General features: G+C 42.4%; 1 protein-coding gene across 1 annotated transcript in view; it reads right to left on the bottom strand.

Moving 5' to 3' along the window:
• The window catches only part of LOC130121572 (astrotactin-2), a 570,216-nt gene that overhangs the window by 368,022 nt on the left and 181,704 nt on the right, over positions 1-20,490 (bottom strand). Inside the window, exon 4 of the mRNA XM_056290419.1 lies at positions 2,494-2,646. Within this exon, the coding sequence (XP_056146394.1) occupies positions 2,494-2,646 (153 nt within the window). The remainder of the gene's footprint in view (positions 1-2,493; positions 2,647-20,490) is intronic.

Below are 20,490 nucleotides of genomic sequence, written 5' to 3'. Positions count from 1 at the left end.
GTATGTATATATCAATATAGATGTAGGTAAAAACTTTTAATAAATAGCAGTATTAATAATAATACATTTTCATATGTTTGTCATATGTTTTTCGTTATTTTTTTTTCTCTGAAGTGGTAGGACAAAAATAAGTGTGTACTTCCTCCTCCTCCTTTTCGAACATGTACCAAATAATCTGATGTATATGGCGATCTGCTCGCTGAGTTTGATGTGTGGATTTGTCGATCACTTCAGATTATTGGCAATGGCTAATCTGTATGTTATATCACACTTGTTTATATGCTCGAAATAAATCATTCATTCATTCATTTGCAACAGTCTTAATATTTACCAACTTTTAACTGTTTATTTGTCAGTGTTGACTGTTTCAATAAACCTGTATTAAAGTCAAAACACTCATCTTAACTTTGAGGAGAGGCATGTATCTCCATTATTTGACTGAATGAATCAAACGACTGGTAGTGTTTCACTTCACTGATGCCGTGAATTTATAGGAACTTGTACACCTATATTATCAGCATTCCCAATTAGTGTGATTTTACATAAACTGTGCGAGTGATGTCCTCTTCTCCCCGTCTGTCCAACCTCACCTAAGTTGAACCAGCACAGCATGAAACCAGTGGCACTGGAGCCAAGGGCCTAGTCTCAAGAAATGACTCACAGCTCATTACAATCCCAATGTCATCAATGACAATAAGAGAGAAAAGCCTTGCAGCTGCACTTAAGTTTAACCTACTTTAAAACATCCAACCGTGTAAAACATGCAAATACACAATGGGGTTTTTGGGAGACAGGGAGAGGAAATGAGCTAATTTAGTGTATAAAATGCTTTCTCAAGCTGAACAAAATTGAAAAAAAAAACAAAAACAACTAAAGCATCCTCCCAAGTCCTCATGTGTTCTCTTGCTCCCTACCCGGTACATGTCTCAGGGAATTTGATAACACACTAATTTCCCTACGTGGCACTAATCTCCTAAGTCTGGCCAATGAACTTCCCCTTTTTACCTTGCACAACTAATTGAGTTTCTTCTTCTGCTGAAGGGAAGGAAAAAAGGAAACTGCTTGTTCCATTAACTTGTTTGTTATCCTGGCCCAGCCCCTTTTGTGCTGAGAACACATTTTCTCCAGTAATTAAAGGACCTGAAATGAGACACTTAAGCTGGTGACCTCAGAGAGGAAATCTCATGACAGTGATCTTCATTGAGACTCTTGAGCAGTTTGTATATAATAGAAAGTATTTGATCTCACAGAGGCATCGATTTGCTCACAAAGTTATATACCACTAATTCCGCTGCTATTGACTCACTTGGATTTTCTCATGACAAAGGACTAGCTCCATTCCACACTACCATTATGCTCATGACAGCAAAGAAGGGAGCCAGACAATGCATTCACTTCCATGTAAACTTTTCTTGAACTCTTCTCTAGATAGCCAAGTACACTAATCAGGCATCTTAACCTTGACAGTTCTGACTCTGTGACTCCAAAGATTAATTGCCAATAGATAATGTCTGTATAATATGCAAACATTTAGGTGATCTACTTTACATTTACAAGACAGGCAATGCTAAGGTGATAAGTTATCTAAACAATTGCAGGTGAACAATTAACTATTCAAGGTTAATGTTCAATTTTCTGATTGGGCAGAATGCTCTTAAATGTATGCAAGTATGGTCAGGAGCCCCAGAACGTTTAATCAGCTTATCTGGACACAGTGTTTAGTGGGAGAAACATTTCATCACTCATCTAAGTGACTTTGTCAGTCTCAACTGACTGCAGGTACCCCCGCCCTTATAAACAGCACAGTTGCATAACAACTGAAACTGGCGGTCGGCTTCACCTGCAAATACTGTGACCATTAATTAGAGTTACAATGGCCATGTTTATTATTCACAGAGAACTGGGGAATTGCTGCAATCACTGCATCGTAAAATGGTTGTAGACGTATTCTGTATTATTGAGAATGCATCAAGATATGGTCAGGAGAACAATTTTATTGTATGTTTTTATTACATTTGATTTGATTTTCATTCATTTATTTCCTATAAAACTGCTTGAAATGTTTGTGGCTATGGTCTGATTTTATTGCTGTTGGAGATGCTCACTTTGTGCTACATCTTAAGTTAAGCTAGGAGGCTCATCCACAAACAAAAACCCTGTGTGAAGTGAAAACCCTGTTTGAAGCAATTTTTCCAAGAGGGAAAATGCTATTACTCATATCAAAGAAAGCCTTTACAGCAAATATCAATGTTTATATCAGCAATTTTGATATTGCATTCATTAAAAAAATCAGAACAATCACATTTTCTACATTTACTTCATCTTGAATGCACCTTTTTTGTAGAATATTTCCTAAGGTAATTTATAACATGTTCTAACACTGAAAAGCATTAAATACTGCATGCAAAAACCAGCAACTATGATGTTTACTATCATTGCAATATACAGCTCACAATATTTCACTGTGCCACCATACAAAATTATTCAACTTACCTCTGGTGTGGCTTGGACCCCTTTTGCGCCCTGTGGACGAGCTGTGTGTGACATGCTGAAAGTGAGCCATGTCCACTGTAGCATTTGGAGGGCGGAAACTCTCTTTGAACCTCTGCATCAAGTCATCCACTGACTCCTGCTTTGGATCAATGGCTGTAGAGAAGAATAACAAAATGAAAATGACATTTGCAAAGGCTATATACTTAAAAGCAGATTGAAATTGGAAATGAATGCCCAGGGTGGGTTATAATTTCATGCAAATAGAGGTCAAAAGTTCCTCAAAAATCACATGGAAAGTCTGAATATCTACAGACTACTTATTGTCGAATTGGATAAAGGTGCAGAATACTGCAATGTCTCTTGCACGTCAGCCTAGGTCCAGTTCTCTCAGAGAATGATAAGTCAACACCGAACCAAAATAATGGGTAAAAACTCCGAAAGGGGACTGGCACATGGCTTAATTTATTCATTTGGTGCAGACTAATGTTTTGATGCAAGCTGCATCCTCAGCAGAGTCAAGTTGTATTTTCATTGACTCCCTATATCTAGCTAGATAGGTGGGCACCCCTACTCCAGGGCAGTAGAAACTCCACAAAATGTACATATATACTGACTGAAACCCCCCCCCAAAAAAATATTAGGTTCAACTTAATTATCTGAATTTAATAAGTTGCCCTTTAAAGTATTTAAATCAAAATGTGTCTTTTAAATGATTACACCAAAAGTGTCCCTTAAAATAAAGTGTGTTTGCATGTGTTTGGGTGTGTGGTGTGTATAATTCACGAAAAGCTTAATACTTGGCAAAGGTTTGGCCCCAAATTGAGAGAGTTGACGCACGCCCATCAAATTACTTGCATATGACCTAGTCTTGCTGGTGTAACATGGTTAATAGTGCTTCCACTTGCAATTGTACCAGAGGTGTGTATATATATATACAGTGTTACCCGGAAAGTATTCACACCCCTTCACTTTCCCCACATTTTGTTATGTTACATCCTTATTCCAAAATGGATTAAATTCCTTTTTTTCTCTTCAATCTACACACAGTACCCCATAATCACAAAGTGAAAAAGGTTTTGTAGAAATTTTTGCAAATGTATTAAAAATAAAAAACTGAAATATTGCATGTACATAAGTATCCACACCCTTTGCTATGAAACTCAAAATTGAGCTCAGGTTCATCCTGTTTCCACTCATCATCCTTGAGATGTTTCTACATCTTGATTGGAGTCCACCTGTAGTAAATTCAATTGATTGGACATGATTTGGAAAGGCACACACCTGTCTATATAAGGTCCCACTGTTGACAGTGCATGTCAGAGCAGAAACCAAGCCATGAAGTCAAAGGAATTGTTTGTGGACCTCTGAGACAGGATTGTATCGAGGCACAGATCTGGGGAAGGGTACAAAAAAAATTCTACAGCTTTGAAGGTCCCGAAGAGCACAGTGGTCTCCATCATTCGTAAATAGAAGACGTTTGGATCCACCAGGACTCTTCCTAGAGCTGGCCGCCCAGCCAAACTGAGCAATCGGGGGAGAAGAGCCTTGGTCGGGGAGGTGACCAAGAACCTGACAGTCACTCTGACAGAGCTCCAGCGGTCCTCTGTGGAGATGGGAGAACCTTCCAGAAGGACAACCATCTCTGCAGCACTCCACCAATCAGGCCTTTATGGTAGAGTGGCCAGACGGAAGCCTCTGCTCAGTAAAAGGCACATGACAGCCCGCTTGGAGTTTGCCAGAAAGCACCTAAAGGACTCTCAGACCATGACAAACAAGATTCTCTGGTCTGATGAAAGCAAGATTGAACTCTTTGGCCTGAATACCAAACGCCACATCTGGAGGAAACCAGGCACCTCTCATCACCTTGCTAATAGCATCCCTACAGTGAAGCATGGTGGTGGCAGCATCATGCTGTGGGGATGTTTTTCAGTGGCAGGAACTGGGAGACTAGTCAGGATCGAGGGAAAGATGAATGGAGTAAAGTACAGAGAGATCCTTGATGAAAACCTGCTCCAGAGCGCTCAGGACCTCAGACTGGGGCGAAGGTTTACCTTTCAACACGACAACGACCCTAAGCACACAGCCAAGACAACGAAGGAGTGGCTTCGGGACAAGTCTGTGAATGTCCTTGAGTGGCCCAGCCAGAGCCCAGACTTGAACCCCATTGAACATCTCTGGAAAGACCTGAAAATAGCTGTGCAGCGACGCTCCCCATCTAACCTTAAAGAGCTCAAGAGGATCTGCAGAAAAGAATGGGAGAAATACCCCAAATATAGGTGTGCCAAGCTTGTAGCTTCATACCCAAGAAGACTTGAGGCTGTAATCGCTGTCAAGGGTGCCTCAACCAAGTACTGAGTAAAGGGTGTGAATACTTATGTACATGCAAATTTCAGTTTTTTATTTTTAATAAATTTGCAAAAATTTCTACAAAACCTTTTTTACTTTGTCATTATAGGGTATTGTGTGTAGATTGATGAGAAAAAAAAAGGAATGTAATCCATTTTGGCATAAGGCTGTAACATAACAAAATGTGGGGAAAGTGAAGGGGTGTGAATACTTTCCGGATGCACTGTATATATGAGTGTTGGGGTCTAAAGTTATGTACCTTTACAATACTTGTACGGCTGCCTTTAACGGAATGATGCACCCCCCATTCTTCCTAGCTTAACTTGCCCATGCAAGTGGTAAGTCGTGGTTCTAATCTTGTACAGTTTTTTAAGAGTTTAATCATTTTTTGTTCACCATTTCATCATTATAGCAATGCATGTGTATCTAGGACAAACAAGACCATGACAAATACTTTTGTGCAACTGTGAATTTGAATATTTGTAAGATCTGTTCAATGAATGATGGCATGTAGACTGTGTCACAAGCTAAATTAGCCAAATATCAAGCTGACTGTATATGTGTGGCAACCTAAGTTTTTCTATATTTCTAATGCTGCCATTGCTGAACATGCATCTTCAAGAGCAGTCCATCCAACCATCCATTATCCAAACCATTTATCCTGCTCTCAGGGTCGCGGGGATGCTGGAGCCTATCCCAGCAGTCATTGGGCGGCAGGCAGGGAGACAACCTGAACAGGCCACCAGGCCATTAGAGGGCCGATGTGCGCGCACACGCACACACGCACACACGCGCGCACGCACACACGTGCGCATGCACACACACACACACACACACACACACACACACACACACACACACACACACACACACACACACACACACACACACACACATTCACACCTAGGGACAATTTAGTATGGCTGATTCACCTGACCTACATGTCTTTGGACTATGGGAGGACCTTCTTGCTGTCAGGCGACCATGCTTAACACTGCACCACCGTGACAAGAGCAGTCCAGTAATCACAATATTTTGTGTATTGTTACATTGAACTCCTTCAACTGAGAATCCTTTTCTATGGTGCTTTAAAGAACACAACGCAAAATCATTCATGTTAAACTAGCCAGACTCTACTTCAAATGACAGAAACAGACATATGCTGGTGGGCGGGACTTCAGGTGACTGTGCTCTTCCAAAGTAGCATCAAGGTACAAATATGCTGGTGATTTGGATAAGGGAGAAGTCTCCCAGCAACATTCTATCAAAAAAATGTCGACATGGGCCAACCGTGTGGTTTTAAATATACAGATGAGAGAAATAAGTACAATCTAGTTAATGGTACTGTAAAACATTATGCTATAAACAATATGCAATATGCTATGTTGTACAACGAGCAATATAAGGACTGTCCAGACCAACTGGAGTCAGTGATGCAATAGTTGCTAATGTTAACTTCCTGCAGACAAAGGGCCACGTGCCAAAAAACCAGGCAAACAGCCGAAAAACAGGCAAGGTCATTGCTGTTCAAATGCAAGTCTTAAATAAATATTATATGCAAATATTTGATACTGCTGTCAGAACAAATGAAACATGCCTTTAAGAGAGCACAATCGATTTCTTTGTTGTAGTTCTCCATGTCGAAAAGTATCTAATGTTGCTACGGCGACAGTGGAATCTGTAACATTAGTTGCTCAGAGAGAAAAGGGCAGGATATATACAACCAGATTTGATCAATACCAATCGGAGCACTATACGACTTTCTGTCATCCACTAGGCCAGACTACATTATACCAGTATATGGAATTAAGTCCAGGTTTCAAAAGACCAATTCGATACTGTTCATAAACAGGTCAGAAGAATCAAGTATTGAAGGTGTGTCGAGACAGACATGGTAAACAATCAGTATCGTCTTATTTTTCACTTGTTATATCACAAGACTGACATTGTGATCTGTAGCGAGAGTAGGGTGCAGGTTGAGGAGAGCCTGGAGAGGTGGAGGTATGCACTGGAGAGAAGAGGAATGAAAGTCAGTAGGAGTAAGACGGAATACCTATGCGTGAATGAGAGAGAGGACAGTGGAATGGTCAGGATGCAAGGAGTGGAGGTGACAAAGGCATTTGAGTTTAAATACTTGGGGTCAACTGTCCAAAGTAACGGGGAGTGCAGTAGAGAGGTGAAAAAGAGAGTGCAGGCAGGTTGGAGTGGGTGGAGAAGTGTGTCAGGTGTGATTTGCGACAGAAGGGTATCAGCAAGAGTTAAAGGGAAAGTTTACAAGATGGTTGTGAGACCAGCTATGTTATATGGTTTGGAGACAGTGGCACTGACGAAAAGACAGGAGGCGGAGCTGGAGTTGGCAGAGTTGAAGATGCTAAGATTTTCATTGGGAGTAACGAAGAAGGACAGGATTAGGAACGATTATATTAGAGGGACCGCTCAGGTTGGACGGTTTGGAGACAAAGCAAGAGAGGCAAGATTGAGATGGCTTGGACATGTGTGGAGGAGAGATGCTGAGTATATTGGGAGAAGGATGCTGAATATGGAGCTGCCAGGGAAGAGGAGAAGAGGAAGGCCAAAGAGGAGGTTTATGGATGTGGTGAGGGAAGACATGCAGGTGGCTGGTGTGACAGAGGAAGACGCAGAAGACAGGAAGAAATGGAAACGGATGATCCGCTGTGGCGACCCCTAACGGGAGCAGCCGAAAGTAGTAGTAGATATCATAAGACTATTTTGTTGGTATTTCTCCCACCTCACAGAGATATCCTCAAGTAGGGGAGGTAAACACTGGCATTTCAGTGTTTGCACTAGTTCGGTGTTGTCATCTCCACAGGGGTCCCAAGAAACAGGTTTCCCCTCATTGCCCAAATTTACTCCTTGTCATAGACTTGTAATAAAAGAGCTGAAAACAACACCCATGAATAGGGTGTGAGGGAGGAAAGGAGGGGTCTAATTTTCTCATTCCCCTCCAGTTGGAAGAAAATCACAAACCCTTGGGGGGGTGGGGGTCACCTGTGACCCATCTAGATATGTTCTGGCTCATTTGCACCACCAAGAAACCTAAATAAGAAAGTGTGATATTCTCTGCTTTTTACCTCCCAGACACAAAAAAAGTCTAAAGAAATTTATATCTTAAAAAACAGAGAGAGCCAGGGAGAGAAAAAAACAAAAACTATTCATCTACAATATCTATTACCAGGCACTGCCCTGTTTGTCGGGGCTTGTGCTGCATCAGGAGTTCAATTAAAGTGAGATATGTAGACCTGGGAGTCTCAGCGAGGAGTGATGATCTGTCGAGACATGGGCTATTTACTCGCAGTGCAGTGCAGTGGAATGTAGGGCCAGTTCACAGTGGCCAAAAACCAACATCTGAGTGAGGAACTTAGAAGACAAATGTGACCCACAATTCACAGGTGTATAGCCACCTCTGAAGACATCGTTATTTGTCATTTTGTCACCCCCTCCACACACACACTCACACACACAATGCCATCACCACCGTTACCCACAAGTATCATCTACATATTTTTTACCTGCTATTCAGGTTTTCAGTTGTCTTCATGGCGTGAGTGATTGTAATGTGTTGCTGTCAGCAGATGTTCACCATGTATAGTGTGAAATCATGTCAGTGAGCAACGAGTATGAGAAGATAGAGATGAAGAAGATGAGGGAGAGAGTGAAAAATGTAGAGCAAGTCATGAAAGGAGGGGAAAAGAGTACGAAAACCAAGGGAGCAAAAGTTGGGTATTGTGCAGATTTCAGATAAAACTTTGGCTGTCAACAGCAGAAAAAAAGTCTGTAGTAATCCCACAATATTTCTATTCCCTTGTCTGTGGACCAAAAACATTGAATGAAGAAAGCACTCATGTTTATGTGTTAGTGTCTTCAGACTGAGGGTTACAAAGATGGAGGTTGGATAGAGACATATTGATGTTTTTATTTGTTTTGAAATACTTTGCTTATATGTGTTTTATCATAAATTGAATCTTCTTCCTCATTCTGCTGCTCTCGATAGCGGTCGCCACAGTGGTTCATCCGTTTCCATCTCTTCCTGTCCTCTGCGTCTTCCTCTGTCACGCCAGCCACCTGCATGTCCTTCCTCAACACATCCATAAACCTCCTCTTTGGCCTTCCTCTTTTCCTCTTCCCTGGCAGCTCCACATTCAGCGTCCTTCTCCCAATATACCCAGCATCTCTCCTCCACATGTCTAAGCCATCTCAATCTAGCCTCTCTTGCTTTGTCTCCAAACCATCCAACCTGAGCTGTCCCTCTAATATATTCATTCCTAAAGCTGTCCATCTTTGTCATTCCCGAGAGCATGAGATGATGCTCTTGGGAGTGACGAACCTCCAGCTCCACCTCCTGTCTTTTTTACAGTGCCACCCTCTCCAAACCATACAACATAGCTGGTCTCACAACCATCTTGTAAACAGTCCCTTGAACTCTTGCTGGCACCCTTCTGTTGCAAATCACTACTGCCACTCTTCTCCACCCACTCCACCCTGCCTGCACTCTCTTCTTCACCTCTCTTCTGAACTCCCCGTTACTTTGAACAGTTCACTCCAAGTATTTAAACTCATATGCCTTCATCACCTCCACTCCTTGCATCCTCATCATTCAACTGTCCTCCCTCTCATTCACGCCTTGGTATTCTGTCTTGCCCCTACTGAATTTCATTCCTCTTCTCTCCAGTGCATACCTCCACCTCCCTGGGCTCTCCTCAACCTGCACCCTACTCTCACTACATATCACAATATCATCCGTGAACATTATAGTCCACGGAGACTTCTGCCTGATCTCATCCGTCAACCTGTCTATCACCATTGCAATAAATTAATAAATATCTACTGCTACTGATTTCGGCTGCTGCCGTTAGGGGTCGCCACAGCGGATCATCACAATGAATTAATAAATGTACGCACATGTAAATGAATGAATTGAAATAAATTAGATAAAATGATTGACTGAATCTGAACAATTACTGGAGCTGTGATGCATTGCTCTCGATTTTACCTTTCAAGAAACTTTAATTATAAATGCATGATCTGTTATTTAATACCTGAAAAAGAGATTAAAAACATCAAATATCAAAGACGAAAAAAGGCTGATATTTCATTCTACAGTCAAGATGTACTCCAAATTGCAATAAACAGCCCTCATAAATGTGAGGTTGAAGTATTTTTGTATTGGTGTATTTTGCGGTAGTTGGGAAAAACAGTTAAATTTTGCAGATTGGAGAAAAGCAGCATATTCTCTTGTACTTCTGGCTAGGGAGAAGAAAAAAAAGTTTAATAACGCAGCCTGAATGTCCTTAGGCAAAAACGTAACATGTTTCAAAGCTGCACTCTCCTTTAACCAGTCTAATGTTTCTGCAAGTACTTGAAGATACTCATCAAAACAGTAGTCCATATGTAGCCTTAAGATCATCCAGCCTGTTTTACGTCCACTTGACAATTAAATTAAGTGTCTGCCATGTTTTCTTAAACCTTATGGGACTCCCACTTAGCCAGTAGCCTCAATAAAAGCAGCAAAAGACTAACATGAAAAGAAATGGAAGACTATAGATGGCTTCACTGGGATAGGCCACAATGCTTAAATGCACTATATTCCCAGTGGGTGTGCTAAGGGTAGTGCAAGACTAATCCAGAGCTGGGCTCAGCAAACAAAGGGGGGTTGGGGTGGGCAGGCGCCACTTAAGCCTTGACCTGCCACAAGTATGGAGTGTCTCTGACAGCGTGAGTGAGGTTAACTGGGCCCATACATATTTCATGGCCCCTTGGCAGTCTCTTTATCTCCCTCTCCCTTTGTTCTATATCGAGGAATGAATAGATGCTATCCTGACCAGGAGCGCCTGGAGGCACAGTCTCTTTAGAACAACTCTTGTTTGTCTCTTTAGCTTATCCGGACTCCTTGTCCATCGTTCTGTCTGTCTAAGAGAATTGCTCGCACACACACAAACAAACAAACACACACACACACACACACACATAAATAATATGCTCACAAATTGATAGTCTATACCCAAAATAAATATTTGATGGAACAGCTCTCTTACTGCCCTCTGAGGGCAATATGTTTGTTTTGACTGGCATTACATGGTGTGTATCCATGCTGAGCCCCGTTTTGCGTCCCTTATCATTATTTCTTTCCCGGATTAAAGACAAGTTAGTATCCTTCAATTTCTCCAGTGCATAGAAATAAAAATGGGGCGTACAATCTTTTAGCCTACAATTTCTCCTCCTAATCGAAGCAGATGTTTTACGTGGTTACTGTAATTACCTCTTATCAGTAGAGATGCACCGATCAATCGGCCGGTGACAGGAATCGGCCAATTTTCAGCCTGATCGGCCATGACGGGTAACCGGCAAGCCAGTCTCAGATAGATCCGATTCTGCGCTGGTCCAATTTACCTGCATGCGCCGCATGCTGGTTCACGTCTCGCATCACAGCGGCACAGACACAGGTCAGAGCCGCACACACGCTAAAACATGTCACAGTTTACTTTCCCAAAGTAAACTGTTTTTTTTTTTTGCGATCAGATCAGAAGTGGACAGTGCTAAATACAAGTGTAAACAACCATTGAAACGTTTTGTGAACCGGTTACTCAAACCACTTGCCGATGTGGTCTGGGACGCATTTGACCACATATCTTTCGTAGTGTAAACACTAATTCGTCCTGATGCGTCCCCGACAAGGACATAACAGGAAATCTCCTTCTTCTTCTTCTGAGTAACGAAATCTGATCACAAGTGGTCATTTGGAGATGCACGATAGACAAAACGCATTTTAAAACCAAGTGTAAACAGGGTCTTAGACTAAATGGGATATACGGCAGTTCATTTTAGTTGTATGTTAGTTGCACAAAAAAAGCCCTGTCCAGTAACCTGGAGCACTTCTTTTTCTTTTTCTTTTTTTAAATTTATTTTGAGATTTGTTTGAGAGAGAGTGACAGAAGGTCCTGTAACTTGGTGCAGTTCTGGAGAAAATGTAAAAGTTATTTAATAGTCAATGTTTAGTCAAAATTGAAATTTCCATTAAAGGTAATTCCTAGGGGGGGGGGGAAACAAAAACAAAAACAAATCAGAATTGGCTGAATTGGGAATTGGCAGGTGAAACTTTTAAAAGATTCAGAAATCGGAATCATCCAAGGAAATTGCAAATTGGTGCATCTCTGCTTATCAGGAGCAAACTTTGGAAGAAACCCTGAAGTGAAACATGCTAAGATTTAATAACTCTCTTAATTCAGAAAATAATATTCCCCTTCTCCTATATACTCTCTCTCTCTCTCTCTCTCATACACAAACGCACACACACACACACACACACACACACACACACACACACACACACACACACACACACACACACACACACACACACACACACACACACACACGTGTGTGTCTGAATGCCTACAGCAGGCTGGGTCTATCAATCAACACCACCAAGACTGAGGTGTTATGCCAATGGAGGTCCAGCCCCCCACCCACTATGCCTGTCTTCACTATAGAACACCAACCGCTCTCAGTTGTTCCATCTTTCAAATACCTGGCAGCATCCTTTCTGAGGGTTGCAACACTGATCACGAACTCACAATAGAATCAAACAAGCCTTTGTAGCCTTCAGCAAACTCCGACGTAAGGTCTTCCAAAACAAACACCTCCACCTACACACCAAAATTGCCATTTACAAAGCCGTCTGCATCACAGACCTCCTATACAGCTGTGAAACCTAGGTCACATACAGCCACCTTAGGTTGCTGAGTGGTTCCACATAAGGTGTCTGCAGCAAGTCATGGGGATCATGTGGCGTGACCGTGTTCCCCATGCTGAGATTCTTGCTAGAATAAACTGCAAGAGCATAGAAGCCACGGTCACTGAACACCAAATGAACTGGCTTGGGCATGTCATCAGGATGCCTCAACAACGCCTGCCATGTCAAGTCCTGTATGGACAGCTTCATCTGGGCCGCCGGTCCGCAGGTGGTCAGAAGAAGCGATACAAAGACCAGCTAAAAGCATCGCTGAAGAAATGTTGTATCGACCACTTGAGACTGGAGCAAGCTGCCATCAACCGTTTCAACTGGCAGGCGATCTGCCACAGAGGTGCAGAACAGCTGGAAATGGAGAGGAATGTGAAAAAAACAACAGAAAAGACTAAGGAGACACACAACCATGCCTAACCTTACTATCTCAGACTACATATGCCCAATGTGCAATAAAACTTGTGGCTCAAAAACTGGACTCCACAGTCATCAAAGAACACACCGTTAAAGAGGGATGACATCATCGGACTCGATGGACTACCAGCAAGCAAGCATATGTATGTGTATGTGTGTGTGTGTGTCTTTACGTACCATGCCCGGCCCGAAAGAAGACTTTTTTTTCAGAAATCAAAGCTGGTTTCTTATTTTCAGTTCAGTGAGGGCTAAATCTTTGGTGCCCTTATTTTCTCCTTCAGAATCTTCCTTATCTGCAGCTAGCCTCTTATTTATCTTGACAGTGGGTTAACAGTGTCTTATAAGCATTGGACACAGCCAATAAAATGCAGCTTCGGTCAAGCGTCCTCTTGGTGGTCTTTCTCTTTGCACTGCAAGGAAGTTGCGCATGTTATCGAATATGTGTTTGCTTGTTTTTTTGTGTGTTTTTTTTAGTTTGTATGTGTTTTACTTATGATAATGTATATTGATCTCACATGAATGTGGATATGCTGCCATTTGCTTTGCGATGGCCATTCGGACACTGTCCATCCGAGTATTAGGGAAGCATCAGTAGCCAGGTGATGTCGGGGAGTGAGCTCTAACAAGCTATTGACTTGTCAGTGCCAATGCTTTTACATCACTGGGAAGCTTTTATGCTAATAAGTATTTTAAACATGTCCGCACATGCGATGAGATGACACGTAAAACCGCAAGCTAAATTTGTGTGCATCTTACATTTTGAATACATACTTCTAAATGCTCATTTGCTCATAAGAATATGTAGACTAAAGCTGGGTAGAGAGCTTTTGAATGTAGATCAAACTGCATCGATACTCTTCCCGCTCCTGTTTAACCCAGTCTAAATAACAGTTATGCCGCCACCGTTAAGCCCTTTCATTCACCTTCAACTCTAAAGGAGAAGCAAAAATATGACAGACTGCATACCTGCAGTTATTCCCTGCTTAGCTACAATACACTGCCTCAATGTGCCCTTCTTCAGGACGTGTTCTCTATAAAACCATCTGTGAAGACGCTCTTGTAAATAAAGGAAGACTTTAGCAAAGCTGAATGTTATTCTATCACTGTAACAATAGAACACATATTAAAACTCTTCTCAGGCCATCAAAGTTCATAACTAGGTCCGGGTAGCTTAGTGATCTGTTTTCCTGCATACCAACACGGGGATCGCCAGTTTGAATCCTCATGTTACCTCCGGCTTGGTCAAGCATCCCTACAGAAACAAGTGGCCGTGTCTGTGGGTGGGAAGCCGGGCGTGGGTATGTGTCCTGGTCGCTGCACTAGTGCCTCCTCTGGTCGGTTGGGGCGCCTGTTCGGGGGGGGGGGGGCTGGGGGGAATAGCGTGATCCTCCAAAACACTACGTCCCCCTGGTGAAACACCTCACTGTCAGGTGAAAAGAAGCGGCTGGCGACTCCACATGTATGGGAGGAGGCATGTGGTAGTCTGCAGCCCTCCTCGGATTGGCAGAGGGGGTGGGGCAGAGATTGGGACAGCTTGGAAGAATGGGGTAATTGGCTGGATACAACTGGGGAGAACAAGGGGGGACATTTAAAAAAACGTTAATAACTAGAAGAGTGTATTCATTAGAGTGCAGACCTTCTTCAGGCGAATCTCCCCTTCTCCGGTGCTCAGACTTAGGCGTTAGCGCTCAGCTGCAGTATAAAACAGGTTTTTCAAAGATTCTGAATCACCACAACCACAAGAAGTTGTGATGGTTTGTGTATTTGGAGACTCATGTGTACATATGAATATCATATAAACCTAAATATCCAAAGGAGTTGAATCAAGTGCAACTGGAGTTGGTATATATCCGTGAAGACGTTTTGCCTCTCATCCAAGAGGCTTCCTCAGCCTCCGATGGCGACGGGCCCAGCTGGACATCGGAGCACAGGAGAGCCACGCATATCAATAGCTCCGATAACGACGGGCGCGGCATTAGCATCGGTACACAAAAGAGCCACGCATATCTATGGCTCTGTTAGCGACGGGCGTTGGTAAACATCGGATCACAAAGAGCCACACATATCAATAGCTCTGAAAACGACTCATAGAGGATAAATTCTGAGTCTCATCACCAGCCAGTCAGACTAGCTTGGTCTAGTCAGAAAGGCACGAACTGAGGAAGCCTCTTGGATGAGAGGCGAAACGTCTTCACGGAGATATACCAAGTCCAGTTGCACTTGATTCAACTCCTTTGGATAACCATGACCTGGATGAATGAGAACATTCACAGACATAAACCCAAATACACACTTTACCGTTGTACTTGCACAGAAAATCTTCAAATGACACACACTTTGTGTATGCAATGCTTATTTTGTGGCTTTTGAATAGAAAAAAAAGGTGTACAGGAAATTGCTATTCGAAGGATCCAAAAAAAAACTGATGCAAATTCACAGCAGCAGATATGGCCACAAGGAAAACAGTTCTGATTTTTTTTTCTGTTCATCTTAAAACCCTAAAGATCCTAACTGCTTTAATGTAGAGCAAATCCACATGAAGGGGAAGAGGCGAGAGTACAGCAATTTAGATTCCCTAAGAGATTCCTTTATTTTTTACCTTTCTCTTTGGCTGACATTCCAACTCCATTTTTCTCACGCTCATGTACACACATTCTTCAACTCCTTTTTCCTTTTCCACCCTCATCCCTTTCTTTTTTTTCTCCTTCATCTTAGCTTGGCGAAGAAATGAGTACCGAGGAGATAAATGTAGAGGAAATGGGAATCCGCCCAAGCTCTGATTCCCCCTGTGATTTATTAAATTTGCCATTGTTTCAACAAAAGGAGTCCAGACGAGCTCTCCAGACAGCACGGCGGTGACAGCACCGCCTGTGGGAGTGTGACAGGTAGAGAAGAGAGCAGAGAGGTTGAATGAGAGATACAAAGAGCCGAGAAGAGTGGAAAGCTACAAGAAAAAAAAAATGGAGATGTGGAGGCTGACAGAAAAAGAGAGAGCCGTAGAGGGATGAGGCTAGAATCTCTCGGCTCTGAATGGAGAAGAGAAAAAGATGAGGGGAGGAAATGAAAGATGGGTAGATGATAGGTAGAAGGTGGTGGAAGGGGAGTGGAGGGGATGATGACGGAAATTAGATGCAGAGCAGGGAGCCAGGAGAGATAAAGGAGAAACAAATCAGAGGGAAAGTGGAAGGAAAAATGATTGTGGGGAGGAGGAAGCTAGAGAGAGAGAGATCAGAGGATGGGGGAGTCGATGCTAAAGGAAGAGCAGATCAAAAATGAGAGCGCGTAAAAGTCTGAGGAGAGAAAAGATCACAAACAGACAACTACAAACCCCAAAGGAGTGTACAAGAAAAAAAAGCCCCAAAAAGTGGTAAAGAACAGCAGTTTTCATTTACATTATATGAGAGACTGGACTGTGATAGAGGTGAAACTGCATCTCCCTGTAATGTCTGATAATTTTTACACACTAATTGGACCGCACATAGGAAAATATGGCACCATATTGCACGCTTCCCGTCCTACCTAAAAAGCTGTCCTACTTTTAGCAGCTCGGACAGAGAATGTACTGTCTAGGGAAAGGACAACCAGTAGCTATACTTGTACATCTTAATCAAATTAATCATTATAAAGTGCAATGCGGTTTCCACGCATAACTGATTTTAATAAAAACCAATTATCATTACTTTCACTGATTAGGTCACAGCAGTTGGGTGTGGACCCCACCAGTATTATTTCCCGGTAATGCTATTGTTGCCTTGTTGATAAATCACTTACTTATTTTCCCTATGCTAAAAAAGAACACACCCATGAAGCCATAAGAAACCCTCCTTGTGAATATAACATTTATTAGTTCATTATACAAGCCACTTATCCCAACCGGGGTCAGGGGATGCTGGAGCCTATCCCAGCAGTCACTGGGTGGCAGGTGGCCCTGTACAGGCCATCAGTCCATAACAGGGCTGACAGATTCACACCTAGGGATGATTTAGTACAGCCGATTCACCTGACCCACATGTCTTTGGACTGTGGGAGGAAACCGGAGCACCCGGAGGAAACCCACGCAGACACGGAGAGAACATGCAAACTCCACACAGAGGCGACACAGGACGACTATCCAAGGTTGGACCACCCTGGGGTTGAACCCAGGACCTTCTTGCTGTGAAGCGACCGTGCTAACCACTGTGCCACTGTGCTGTCCTGACTATAACATGAACAATACAATTACTTATCAAAAAGGGATTGACTTAAATCTAGGTCATTCAAATTAGAAGATATTCCAATTGAAAGTGAGGCCTTGTAGGCCTCAAAGGGGGGGAAATATATGGTAGTACGTAAGGGCACATGTGGGTATCCGTCATTTCATGTGACTAGAGTGACAAACAAGTGTGGCAAGTAGCACAAGGCCATATAACCAGCACATAACGTCACTAGAAGATAAACTTGTTTATGCCCAAAAGTATGATAAGTGATGTTCCATCATGTAAGTGTAACCATTATTATGCAGAAAACAGTAGTAGCAGTAGTAGCAGCATATCAAGACAACCATTAGACTGTCAAAGGGTGATGACTGAAGACATCCTAACGTCATCCTTGCATCGATAGAGAGGCTCCTGCTCCGCCAACATGTCCTGATCAACAAGGACCCTGATTAACAGCAGGACATTGACTGACGCAAGTAGATTGTTCACTAGATTTGTAAATGGTATAAAGACAGGGAGGCTTTTGTCTGATTTTCAGTCACTCGGCAGACCTGACTCAGACTTTGCTGATACATCAATAAAGTCTTATTTTGAAGGATCCTCATCTCATTGAGTTTTTTTGCAAGTTCTCTGTATCACTGGCCACCACAGAAGTGTTTTGTTTTAATGTTATTATAGCACACAAGGAAGAGTGATACAGTGAGCAGCTCTACTTTCTCTCCTTTTTCCTCCGTCAACCTTCTGTGGTTCTGCAGTTTCTCTACTTTGTAAAAATCACACATATGGAAATAAATAAATAAATAAATATTTGTTCGTGAAAACACTTAGGCATCTGCAGGAAAATAACTGCTCTCAAAATCTCTCTCTCTCCCCCTCTCTCGTCACTGTCTCTTATCTTAAAGACTTTTCTCTGCAGGGGTTTGAACATTTACTGTCTCATTCCTTGTGATTTCCAGCCTCTTGAGAGCATGTAATGTGCCATCCTCAGTCATGCAGTTTCCCTTTCTCCTGGTTTCTGCCTCTGCTTGTGTATTTTTAAGGTCTCTGCTGTTTGCAGTGGAGTGGGGCTCAAGTGCTATCTATAGCTTGGCTCTTGCCATGGGCCAGAATAAAATATGAATGTTTCTCTGTGTTGTGAACCAGCTGAGGCATTGCAGGTTGCTCTCTAATGTGACTCCAGAGATACTGCAACTTCTGACTTCCCGCTACAAATTAGCCACAGCGACAAGATTTAAACTCAGGACCAAAATGTGTGAAGAGCTCTCGGAAAATCTCGAGTATGGAGATAATAGTTACCATAATACTGGCAAATCATACTACAAACCTGGAAGATGCTATAGACCAGGGATAGGCAACATGGTCCAGAAAGGTCCGGTGTTGGTGCAGGTCTTTGTTCCAACCAAGGAGTTACACACCTGAGTCTACAAATCAAGGTCCTTAGCAAAGACTCTTGGTTGACTAATAGAATCGGGTATGTAACTGCTTGGTTGGAACAAAGACCTGCACCCCCACCGGACCTTTCTGGACCATGCTGCCTATCCCTGCTATAGACTATGGTGTGACTAGTGAAAAGAAAATGAAAACACAAAACAATGTTTTGTTTTTTTTGGGGGGAGGGGGGATTTTTCCCCCGTTTTCTCTCAAATTGTATCTAGCTAATCACCCCACTCTTCCGAGCCGTCCCGGTCACTGCTCCAAATCCTCCGCCGATCCGAGGAGGGCTGAAGACCACCGCCGCATGTTTCCTCCGATACATGTTGAGTCACCAGCTGCTTCTTTTCACCTGACGGTGAAGTGTTTCACCAAGGGGACGTAGCGCGTGGGAGGATCACACTATTTCCCCCAGTCCCCCCTTCCCGCCCCGACCGACCAGAGGGGTGCTAGTGCAGCAACTAGGACACATACCCACAGCCGGCTTCCCACTCACAGATACGGCCGATTGTGTCTGTAGGGAAGTCCGACCAACCTGGAGGTAACACGGGGATTCAAACTGGCGATCTCCATGTTGGTAGGCAAAGGAATATATTGCTATGCTACCTGGACGCCCACAAACACAAAACAGAAAGTACAGACATCTGGCAAGAGGGATTTGTAGAGCTAGAAGTAATCATTTTCAATGTTATCAACAAAGATTTTTCAGCAAGTCAGCAATGCCCTTGAACCTGTCTGTCTGTCTGTCTGTCTGTCTGTCTGTCTGTCTGTCTATCTATCTATCTATCTATCTATCTATCTATCTATCTATCTATCTATCTATCATATGAACCTAACAGAACATGATGTAACACGATGTAAGTCATATCTCATTGACAGCATTTTTACAAAGACAACTGACTTTATGTCATCCAATAAATCAATAAGAAACACTTACATGTGTTTCCACTGAATAAATAGACTTCCTACAACAATTTCACAGCATCTGGTGGTGCTCTCAAAAGGTGTGGTTATGTTGTTTTTTTTAATTTTTTTTTAATAGACCTTTGATTGACAACATGACAGTAAGTCAGACTCTGAAAGTGAACATAGGTAAACTGTAAACACAGAAGATCTTCATCTACTATGGCAATGGTACATTAATTAAGATGCTGATTTTAAATGAATGATGATTGATTTCGAACATGTAAATAAGCAGGATATAACACACAGATAAGCCACTGGCAATAATCTGAAGTGATCAACAAATCCACACCTGAAACTCAGCCAACAGATCTCAGTATGCATCAGATTTGTTACACGTTGGAAAAGGAGTAGGAGGAAGTATACACCTGTTTTTTTTTCCCATCCCTTCTCACCTACTCTTGTGTTAATTCAGCTACTACACATTACAAACTCAATGCCCACTGTACTGTATAGTTCACATGTAAGTTGTGCTGCATAATGCAAACTCAACTACTGTGAATGACAGGAGAATAAAGAGAAAAACATATCAAAACACGAGATAATGAGAAGAAAAAAAGAAGAAAAAAGAAAAACATATCCTAATGTCATGCACCAAGAATAAACAGATCTCAATGCTATGTACGACCCAAATACCCACTCAGAGTCATGGAAAGGAAAGTGAAAAAATGTAATAAGAAATGTTTAGCGATAAATAAAACTTAGAGAGTTAATGCAACTCTTCCTCATCCCCATATCTCATGATAATCAGTCATTTGTACCTCTTTTTTTGTTTTTTTCAATTTTTCTCCCCAATTGTACTTAGTCAGTTACTCCACTCTTCCGAGCCGTACCCAGTCTCTGCTCCAGCCCCTCTGCTGATCCGGGGAGGGCTGCAGACTACCA

This window comes from Lampris incognitus, chromosome 12 (assembly GCF_029633865.1).
Source record: "Lampris incognitus isolate fLamInc1 chromosome 12, fLamInc1.hap2, whole genome shotgun sequence".
Classification (NCBI taxonomy): Eukaryota; Metazoa; Chordata; class Actinopteri; order Lampriformes; family Lampridae; genus Lampris; species Lampris incognitus.
This window is presented reverse-complemented; position numbering and strand designations above follow the sequence as displayed.